Source organism: Centruroides sculpturatus, unplaced genomic scaffold, assembly GCF_000671375.1.
Source record: "Centruroides sculpturatus isolate CEXI.00-Female unplaced genomic scaffold, Cexi_2.0 scaffold1308, whole genome shotgun sequence".
Lineage (NCBI taxonomy): Eukaryota > Metazoa > Arthropoda > Arachnida > Scorpiones > Buthidae > Centruroides > Centruroides sculpturatus.
In genome coordinates this window covers 124658-136248 of record NW_019385585.1, presented here as the reverse complement: position 1 = coordinate 136248, position 11591 = coordinate 124658, and the positions used below count along the sequence as shown (strand labels likewise).

The 11591-nt window shown below is 31.2% G+C and overlaps 1 protein-coding gene across 2 annotated transcripts in view; it reads right to left on the bottom strand.

Annotated features, from left to right (window-relative positions):
• Positions 1–4502: 4502 nt before the first annotated feature.
• The window catches only part of LOC111640333 (39S ribosomal protein L23, mitochondrial-like), a 12729-nt gene continuing 5640 nt past the window's right edge, over positions 4503–11591 (bottom strand). Inside the window, exons 1-4 of one of the 2 annotated variants that reach the window (XM_023386345.1) lie at positions 11334–11359; positions 10931–11013; positions 8671–8744; positions 4503–4758 (exon numbers count right to left, since the gene is read on the bottom strand). In XM_023386345.1, the coding sequence (XP_023242113.1) occupies positions 4600–4758; positions 8671–8744; positions 10931–11013; positions 11334–11344 (327 nt within the window). In that variant the 5' untranslated portion in view covers positions 11345–11359 and the 3' untranslated portion in view covers positions 4503–4599. Of the gene's footprint in view, positions 4759–8670; positions 8745–10930; positions 11014–11333; positions 11360–11591 lie in introns of those variants that run through there. The other variant, XM_023386346.1, reaches the window with a different exon arrangement.

Genomic DNA, 11591 nt, shown 5'->3' with positions numbered 1-11591 from the left:
GATTTTTTTTAAGTTAATCGTGCGTCATTCAAGGTAAATTAAAATCGCGATAAAATTTTTTCGCGCGGGTAAAAATTTTGAAAAAATTTGGAGATTTAAAAAACATTCCAAAAATCCAAAAACAAAATTTGGGGGCCGAAAGGGCCGAGTTTTCTGTAACGCTATGTAACCTGCCCGAGTTAACTCGGGCTAAGAACTAAAATTAATTAATTAAAATATTTATTTTTAAAACTGTTTTGCGAACACTTAAATATTTTTGTCAACCTCCAGCCTCGATTTGAAATTGCCGGTCAAGCCGACCCAATACCGCCCAGTGGCAAATTATCACCCTATTCCCCTAAAATAGGGATAGTACCGACCAAGTGCAATGTGGGCCCTTATACCCCGTTTGCACCGGGTATTTCGATCTAGATTGTGACCAAGGTCGGAGACTGTTCCGTGGTGCGACCTCTCTCGACCGTTTCAATCTCGACTGAAACGAGGTTAAATCGCGATCGACTCGAGAGAGTTCTTGAAACTAGATCCAGTCATAAGAGAGATCCCACAATCCCACGCGCGCGAGAAAATACAATATGGCTGCTGAACACGTGTCCAGCTATCGACAGAAAAATAAAAAAGATATCTGGAGAGACGATGACATCTGTCTATTATTAAATATGCGGCAAGAAAAAGTATTTATTTATAACCAAAACTTCCATTTTGTTTGTTGGTGTTCGTGACTTACCGCGTAGTTATGTCAGTCTTATTATCGCGTGTAATAGTCGGGTTCTTCTCGAGCGGATTGCCTGTGCGAACAGCATGACGTACGACTGGCGACAGTCACAATTCAGATTGTAGGTAAATCGAGATAGAAGTGAGTCGTGGATTGTGTGCGAACGTAGTATTAGCCTCGAGTTTTTCGTGTTGTACTCGAACTGACGTCATCGAACTCGCTGGTGTTACTATGCGTGCGTTTACTTCTGACAAGGGAACTGTCGGAGTGGCATCTAATAAATTTTAATAAAATTTAGTTAATAGTTACGTTAAAAGTATACAAACTCTATATTAAATTTGTAGTATTCACTAAAAGAGTTAATCAGAGTTATTAGCAATCAAATGTCGTACTATTTTATATGCGGATTTTTAAAAGTGAAAGGGTCGCGGAGGAAGACGGCGATATTACATTTAGAATAAATTCTGGAATTTTCGAAAATGGGAGAAGAATTAATAACATTTAGTTAATAATTATGTTAAAAGCATGCAATCTCTATATTAAATCTGTAGTACTTACTAAAAGTATTAATCAGGATTAATAACTATTAAATGTCGTACTATTTTATAGTAGTTTAATACGAATATGCAGATTTTTAGTAGTGAAAGGGTCGCGGAGGAAGGCGGCGCTATTACATTTAAGAATAAATTTCAGAATTTTCGAGAATGGAAGAATTAAACGTAAATATTCAAAACATTATAATAGAATTTAAACGTTTATGCGATAACGTTTGGCCTACAGAAAAGATTTGTAGGCCTAATATTTCAGACGTTGATAAACAGGTAGCCAAACTGCTTTTTAATGCATTTAGCGATATTTTAAGTAGCTATATAAGTAGAGATGACGAAGAGTTTTGTCAGAGGGAAAATAATAATTTGTTTATAGATAGGCCTATTTCAGATAATAAAATAACATGTCTGCTTCAAGAAAAAGAAATTGATAACGCAGACACTGACTGTGAATCAGGATATTCAGATGATGAAAAATGCGATAAAAATATAATCTCAAGAAAACGAAAAGAAGAAATTCTTAACTTACATAAGAAACACCCAAAATGGAAATTACATACATTACAGCGGAAAGGAGCTAAAGAATTAAAACGTTTTAGTGATTTATATAAATGGGAAAAACAATTTAAATCTAGAAAGCATAGAATTGAAACGTTAAAAATCATTAAAGAACATACTAAACAAATGTTTGACGAAACTCGAGACAGCTATAAAATTGTTAAAGGTAATCAATTAAAAATATGGGCATTACAGAAATTTCTTCAACTGAATAGTTCAATTAAATTTACAGCTAGTGATTCCTGGGTTGCAAAATTTAAAAAAGAATATAGATTAGCATCTCGAAAGATTACAAAACTTGTAAATAAAACAGAAATAGTGAACGAAAAGTATATTTTAGTAAAAGCTGCGCGATTTCAAACAACAGTAAAAAATTTATTGCCATCTTATTCGCGAAACTTCATATTCAATACGGATCGGTGTGGTTTTTTCGTACGAAATGATTTCACCGAGGACACTTTCATATAAAGGAGAAAAACATACTATTGGATTTGCACATTCTCCAAGTAATAAAGTTACGCATTCCTACACCGTTCAATATTTAATTAATGCTAACGGACAAGTTGTAGATAATGTATTTATTTGCTTACAAGAGGCTCACGGAACTTTTNTCTCCCATTTTCGAAAATTCCAGAATTTATTCTAAATGTAATATCGCCGTCTTCCTCCGCGACCCTTTCACTTTTAAAAATCCGCATATAAAATAGTACGACATTTGATTGCTAATAACTCTGATTAACTCTTTTAGTGAATACTACAAATTTAATATAGAGTTTGTATACTTTTAACGTAACTATTAACTAAATTTTATTAAAATTTATTAGATGCCACTCCGATAGTAAAATTAGCCCTTGTGAGTTAATTTTACTATCAGCACGCTCAGCCTGTATACTTTCGTCCGAGTGCCACGCTCATTGGCGTTTACTTTAGAGCTATGTGACGTCATGTTTAGCGAAATTGGTAAGCTCGGAGTGATAGATAGTTCGTTGTCGAGCTTTGTGCTAATTCAATATGGCTGCTCTCATGAAAAAAATTACTTTCTATACAAAGTACTAAAAAATGGAATTAGCTTTCGAAAAATAAACAGCAGAAAGTATTTTTATTGGTAAATTTCAATTATTTGTTGTGTAAAATGTTTACAATGATCTTTTTTTCATTGTAAGGTTCAATAGCTTTAGATGACTTTTTTCATAAACAGTTAATGTGAAAAAAAATAAGTTCGATTCATTGTTTACGATTAAAAGTGAGGTTTACCTAATAGCATTTGGAATCTTCAGAAATGTTATATTCAGAGCATTAAATAAATCGTAAAGAAATGAACAGCATTAATAATAATCCAAAATTACACAAGTTTTTATACTTGAATGAATTTTCACTTACAATTTCTTGAGAAGTCATTTCCCATATGTATCATTTGAATACCATTTTTTCATTACAAACTAAACTTATATGATGACAGAATAATACTTATTTCTATTGAAATAGGCTACTGCTTCTTCAGTTGATGTCTTAATAGCCATATGCTTTTCATCAATAGAGCCTCTAATCAGGGCTGTGGAGTCGCGTAAAAATCTACCGACTCTGACTAAAACTCCACAACTCCGACGTGTCTCTCCATTATTTTTCCATTTTATCCGCAATGACGATAATTCGATTGTATTACTGTACAAGGTCTGTTCAAAAAGTATCGGACCTTTGGTCGGCAAAATTTATTGACTTTGAGGTACAAAACCCTAATCCCCTTCAAAGTAGTCTCCTTGGTAATGTATACACTTCTCCCAGCGTTCCTGCCATTGCTGAAAGCACTGCTGGAACGCATTTTCTGGAATGGCCATCAGCCGGTCCGTCGCATTTCGCACGATGTCTTCTCTCGACTAAATTCGTGTTCCTTTTAGCGGCATTTTCAGCTTGGGAAATAGCCAAAAGTCACACGGAGCCATGTGGGGAGATTACGGAGCGTGACGAACCACAGGAGTGTTGTGTTTGGCGACGAAAGCCTGAATCAGATGCGCAGAATGGGCGGATGCGTTATCACGATGGAGCTGCCAAGTTTTGATCGACCACAGATCCGGTCGTTTGCGTCGCACTGTATCGGAAAGACGACGAAGGACCTCCTGGTAGTACTCCTTTGCGATGGTTTGGCCTTGTGGTGCGTACTCACGACACACCACCCCACGAGAGTCGAAAAAACTGTCAACATGACCTTTGATATTGCTGCAGACCTGCCGCGCTTTTTTTTGGCCTCGAGGATCGTCCCCGAAAGCCTGCTGAATCTTGCGAATGATTTACACTCGGGGATCGCCAAGGTTTTTGGCAAAATTTGATGTAATACCGCTGCTCGCGTTGTTCAGTCATTTTTTCAGCTTAGTGGAATCCGACGAGAGCGCTCTACATGACCTCACTCATAGGCCGATTGCCAACGACTGACGCTTCCTGCAGGCGGGAAAAAATTCAGAGATGTGCATGACTGTCCCCTCCACAACTCCACCAAAGGAGGCCTCTCGCGCATCATTGGTTTACGCGGAAAAAAATAAGGTCCGATACTTTTTGAACAGACCTTGTATTTTAAAACACAGACCATCTCATTCCTGTGATAAAAACGTGTAAAGAAATAAAAACGTACAAGAGGACGTGCGTTCACTTTCCAGACTCGTAAATATTAACTCAAGACAAGACTCTCGTTCCAATTTTATTTATTTATTTTTATTTGGTTTATCAATTGAAAATATTCTTTCAAATAACAAAGAATTCTGCTCTATTTAAATATTCCTACGAATAGTTTTATATGTTGAACCAGGGTGGAAGATCTGCCCTATTTTCGTTCCAGATATTCTTCTTGTATTCGTTCACTCTCTTGTCGAAATCTTTCAATTCCTTTTCTTCTTCCTTCTTCTTTTCCTTCGGAAACAACTCGGGAAATTCGAATTTATACTCTCTAGGCTGAAAAAAAACAATTATTCTACCATCATTCATTCGAAGATTACTTAAGAAAATCTCTCAACGGAATCGTTCTTAGTATCGACTTTCTTACTTAATGAAGTTATTTTAATCGAAGTCCACTCAACTGCACTAAAGCTACTGCAAACATCATGTCTCAACCACATTCTGAAAATTTATCGGTAGGAGACATTACATAATTAAAAACTATTAAGTATCTTTCTAATTAATGTAAAGTTTGATTATATATATATATATATAATATATCAACGATTATAAATGAGAATGTTTGTTTGTTGGCTACACACTCCTGGACCGTTCGACCAATTGCTACGAAACTGGGCATTTACGTTAACACACTTCTAATTTAGATAATGCCATAAATATCACCCAAAAATATCGATTGGATTTCTATAAATTGATTAATTTCTATCTACATTAGATTTGCTGGCTTTACACGTAGCGTCGTCTATTGGAAAAAACTTAAGAAAATAATAAACTAAATCTAATTCTTACAAAAGATATAATTTAAAAATATATACTATTATATTCACCAAATAACTGCAACAATGATATAGCANACTTAAGAAAATAATAAACTAAATCTAATTCTTACAAAAGATATAATTTAAAAATATATACTATTATATTCACCAAATAACTGCAACAATGATATAGCACAACTATTTCGCAATATATCATTAATGCAGTATGTAGTAATGATATAGTTCAATATGTAAACGATATATATACTTTCCATTCCACATCACTTACCTGCATGGAATGGAAAGTATCACATAAGTCTTCCTGAGATGCATCCCCCTCGGCAGATCGCTCACGTGTCGTGTTGCCCTAATTAAACAAACTAAACTAATTCTAACGAGCAATTATTTATTGTGGCATTGTGAAAAAGCTAGGCATTAATTTTTTGACATAATGTTCTCAATTCTTTTAGCAGTGTCTTGTCGGAGCAGCAGGAAAAGTATAATGTACAGGGACTGTACATTATACTTTTCCTGCTGCTCTCCATTCGGGGAGTCTGAATCAAATTCTGAATCAAAGTAACGTGACTTCTGGTCCAAACTGGAGGTTCATATATACTTAATATAGGCCTCCTGCCCCTAATCTTTTCACATCCGGTCTGGACATTGATCTAACTTCTTTCTGGAGATTATGGAAGGGCAGACAACAGGTAGATCAGCATCACATTATTATTTATTGATAACAGTCATTCCTATTTGGTTTTAGATTGGAATAAAAAAAACCCCAACAAGTGAGAAAAAGCAACCAAGCATTTTGCATTTCTTTCATAATACCATGCGTACATAACCTTTAGTCAATCAATGTCCAAATTAGTCATAGACCACCAAAATTTTCTCGTGAACTGCTGATGATCCATGAGAAAATTTTGGTTGATTTAGATTATGTGGTCTGCAGGTTTTAACAACTTCTCAAAATAAATAATCTTTTCTAGTTTTTAAATAACAATTATTCACCATTAAACTCATAAATGATGATTTGAAAGTTTTTTATTTCAATGACTTGAACTATAATGAAATTCAGATTTTTAAAATTATTTTGATCAAATTACTTTAATCATATTTTCTCAAAACAAAGGAATAATTTCAGCCTATCATTGCTTATATAGTTGTATTCTAAATGCTTCAGTGGGGTAATTAGCTATGTGCTTGTGAGATATGATTCAAATTTTTTGGAGTCATTCTTTCTTCTGTACCTTATTTAATGATTAGTTGCAATTCATGTTATAATAAATTATTAACTGTTTTGATAAAAAAAATTATCACAGTTAATAGTTCCCCACTGCTGGCTTGGCCAAACTGATAATGGACAAGGCAAAAACAGTTTTTAAAAAATATTCAACTTTGATTAAAAAAAAAAAAAAAAAAATAGGCTCTCAGTGCTCATAGCCTAAAATATTTTAGCAAGTCCATTATGGATTTGGCCAAGCCAACAGTGGGGAGGCTTGGTGATGAGGGATGAGGCCCAAAATACCCAGACAGACTATTCCTGTGATTTTTTGACCCGTCTGACCTTCAATCCCAGGTCCTCCAGATTGATAGGCTGTCACCTAAACTGCTAGGTCTTATGGTGTCCAAAACAGAACCTAAACAAGTAACAATATCTAAGAAATAAAACTTACATAACACTGTCTGCTTTAGTTTTATTGCATTTTTATAGTGATAAAATTAAAGCATTTTGTACAAATTTTTAGTGGGCATAGCATTTTTATTAATTGATTATGGAGTTTAAATTTATATTTTAAATGTAAATGAGATTATTACAGATATACTAGAATATAGTACTATGTGATTTGCCTGTTGCTTGTGAATGGTACACAAATTAGGAACATCTTAAATTTAATATGGTACATAAGTTAAAAGAATTTCTAAGAAAGGTTTTAAGAATAAATGAATAAATCATATTTAATTACAAAAACAAAATTTGTTTAGTTAATCATTCAAAAATTTAAATTTTCTTAGATAAATTTACATTATTAAGAATAATATAAATAATATAGTGTATGACTTTTTACATTACAATTCATTTAATAGTATTTTTAAAATGTAAACAGAGTTGCTAGTTTAGTAGAAAATCCATCAAATGTAGTGGCAATATCAAAATTTAGCAGAAATTCTGCTGGGTAATAATTTTTAGTAGGGGCAAGTTAGTTGGTTGAAAAGCATTTTGTATAATTTTTAGTGGGTTAAAAAAAATGAAAAAATTCAATATTTTCACAGTACTTCCAATAAAAAAAAAAAAAATAGATAAGAATTAAATAGCACAAAATCTGACAAAAATCATGTGCAGCTTTTTCATTGCATTTATATTATTATCTTGGTTTTTAGTTTTTCACTAAAATCTGAGACTGACAATGTTACATGTTAAAGCCTAAGCCAATAGGAGTAATTTGTTCTCAAAAGAAATTTATTCACGTCATAAAACAGTTTGATATACTATTGTTGTTGTGTGTTCATCTGTCAAATGATGAAATGAAAATCTCAGAATGATAGCAAAAAGACAAATGTATAGGCTAAAGTAGTATAAAAAATAGAGAACTGTTCTGGAACTAAACTTTAGTTCCAAAAATGTCTGAGTCTGTAAAATTTGAAACCAACTAGTACAATCTATAAATACACTGAATCATTATTAATTCCTGCAACTTGTTTTTACTGGAGATATTTAGCTTCATTAACAATACAAATTAAATTAATTATTTTTAAATTAGTATGATGTAATTTGTTTATACATATTGTTAGGTATTATAAGCATGGAATCATTTTTTGTACTTTATTTCAAAATAAAAGTGAAAGTGCTATTAGGCTTGAAGGTGAGCTTTTCTCCATTAAATTCAGAAAAAAATTGAAACTAAAAAATTAATAACTTAGATTTATAATTTCTAAAATTAATTCCAAGATTTTGCCCAGGATTTTTAAATGTATAACAGCATAATGCCAATATGAAAAAGAAATGATGCATAAGTTTGGTAAACATTTTTAGAGTTGGAGAGTTTTAAAGCATTTTATGTTTTATCTTTAATAAAACGTTTTTAATGAAAACTCAGGCATGTTTCTTGTAACATAAAATATATATTCTAAATGTAACCCTTACTTTAAATATTGATGAGTTCCTGTCAGCAGCATGATATAGAAGGCTTTCTAAACTTATGTTTCCAATGCTTAAATGCATCACACTCACTTATGTTAGATATTAAATATTTTGCTTTATATACATAATATGAAATTTTAGTAATGGTAAATATTAGTGAGTTTTGTCCTTAAAAAGATGGGTTTCATCAGTAGTTTCATTAGGTTTATCAGAAAGAAATTTGATAATGCTGATTGTAAAAGCTACATTTTTTTATAGTATTAAACAGAAACAAAATATATATCTTACTAATACAACATATGCCATTCTGTAGTCATCTTCCTTTCTCAGATGACCAAAATATTCATTTTTCTTAATTTCACCTAAAAAATATAAATGATTTAAAATATCAAAGTATGTCTTAAACAGATTCATAATAACAAACATTAAAATTATTTTGTGTGTAAAATGTTTAATTTTTTTTATATAAATGTCTTATAAAAACAAGTAACAATATATTCACCATAATAAATAGAAAAATTTACTCTTGGAGAATGTGCAACATTAATAAGACTTAGTGCTTACATATGTTATAAAAATATAATATTGAGATCAAAATTTATTTTTACAAATGTCAATGGCCACAGGCTAGTCAATTTCAAAACTTTTAATAAATTACAAATTGAGGGATATCTAATAGAATATATAACCATTACTTGGTTTGTATCTTAAATAAAATTGTTAATATTAAAAAACTAATATCTATTTTGATAGCTGCATTTAAAATTTTCAATTACAAATTAAATACAGTAGAGCATTGATTATCCGACTCAATTCGGGACTCAGGTTGGTTGGATAACTGAAAAAATCGGATAACCAAAAAGAATGAAAATACACATTATTAGTATAGTATATTAGTATATCCCATGTAATTAGTATATTAGTATATCGCTATTAACCAGCTTTGCATTGAATTTTCATCGATGTTAAGCCTAACAAATTTTTTTAAAAATAATAATCGTCATTATTGTATTGTTAAAAATCATTTTAAAATTATTTTATTGCTAACAAAACAAACAACCACTCATAATTAGAAAATTAAGTCTAGTTTAAATACTGGCCTCCCTTCGATGGTTGAGCCAGTGTTGCCAGCTAAAACATGCAAAAATTTAACAAAAATAATATTAAAGTAGCCAAGACATAGCCAAATATTGTAGTGCCACATCACTAGCGGACATTTGAAATTTGCCGACTAGAACAGTCGGTTAACTGACGTGATGGTTAATTAAAAATCACGGGTCGGATAATCAATGCTCTACTGTAATAAATTATTTTAAAATATTTATTTTTCTAATTAGTTATTTCTGTGATACAAAGTTACCTTTTATTTCCTTCACTGTATTAATACAGTGAAGGAAAATATTTATTTTTCTTCACTGTATAATTTGTAAAATATTTGTATCACAGAAATAACTAATTAGAAAAATAAATTAACAAAAAGTAGGTTTTAAAACATCTAAAACTAAAAATGTTTATAAAAACACATTTCTATTAATAAATTGCAAATTTGACTTCTTAAATTTAATGGCCAAACCTTGTTGCAAGCTTCATAGACTTTTACATTAGTAATAAATATGTCATACAAAATCTCTTCTTTTTGTAATCTGTCTATGGAAAGAATCAACTTGAAAGCAATTTCATGCAAAATGTCACTTCAGTTAAACCATTCAGAATATTCCCTAATGATGTCAGATAAAAGTCAGAAAAAATAAAATTCACATATTACCTTACATATTCAGCACTTTGCTTAATATGTAAGGTAATATGTGAATTTTATTTTTTCTGACTAAATGGCAGAATGACTTCTGTTAATGAATGCTATAAAAAAATTAACATATTAAGTGTATGATTCTTTACAGTTAATTAACTACTATAGCAAACTTCCTTGTATTTGAATATGCTTTCATAACACTGTTTACAATGGCAGTAACATGTTTAATAAATGAGGAAGAAACTAGAAGTAACTTGCCACAACTAAGTGATCAATGGCTGATGCTGATTGGTTAATTAATACCCAAGTTGATTCTTCCCATAGACAGACTTTAATAAAAATTAATTCAAATCAATAACTGTTTTAGATTCTTAAAACTAAACTTTTTTTATAAATACAATAATAGACTCTTGGTAATCTGGCATAACCTTCATTTCTAACCTATGCACTTCCGTTTTCATAAAAATGTTCATGTTACACATTCTTTTACTCAGATTTCATTTTCTGTGTACAATATTACATTTCAGCACACCATATTATTTTATCAACCTGCCTGCAAAAAGAGTTGGTACCAGAGTGACAAGTCACATCATTCATTGCAACTAGGTCCATACAATCTCAGTAATCCAGCATCCCCCTGTTCAAGGAACAACCAGATTAGCAAAAGCCTATTATAGATACATATCAGCTTTCTAGTTAATTAAAAACAAATTACATTAAACTTTTTTAAATATAAATGTTTTTAAAATTTTAGACCAAATATTCTTTTAAATAAACAAAAGTGAATGCAAAACTCACCACTCCATACTCTGGTAGTTACTTGCATTACAGGTATTTTATATATTTTTTCTAAGTAACTTTTAACATCATGGCTGGTCATCCTGTAAGAATTTTAAAATAATTCACACAGTAACAGTACTATAAAATTATACATAAGTAATTTTACTAACTACAAACTAATTTCATGAATACATTTATGCCAGTTTACATTAATGAAAAAGAAGCTCGATTTCTTGCATAATAAAGAACAAGAAAGGAGCTAGAAATAATGGCCCCTCATAAAATGTCTTACACATCAAATTCATTAAAAGATTAACTAGTTTTTGTTCGAATATAATAGTCATCCTCCAACTAAATACAGTAGATGTAAATTCAGAAAAAAATAACTGGATGCAGTTATCTATATAAAATGTTAACATACGAAAAGTTCATAACGTGGAATGGGTTAGACTGAAGCAAAAGGTATCCAGCTAAAAAAAGGTCTTAAACTTAATATTAACGAATAGACATAGATATATCTAGATGTAATTTGACACGCTGAATCGATTGGTATTAAAAAAAATTACTTACGATCAACCGTTTAAAAGTTACGAACGATTTTTTATTTCCGGCTATTTACTTCGTTTAAGAACAACTTTATTAAGAAATACGCAGGCACTCATCGATATTAACAAAACGA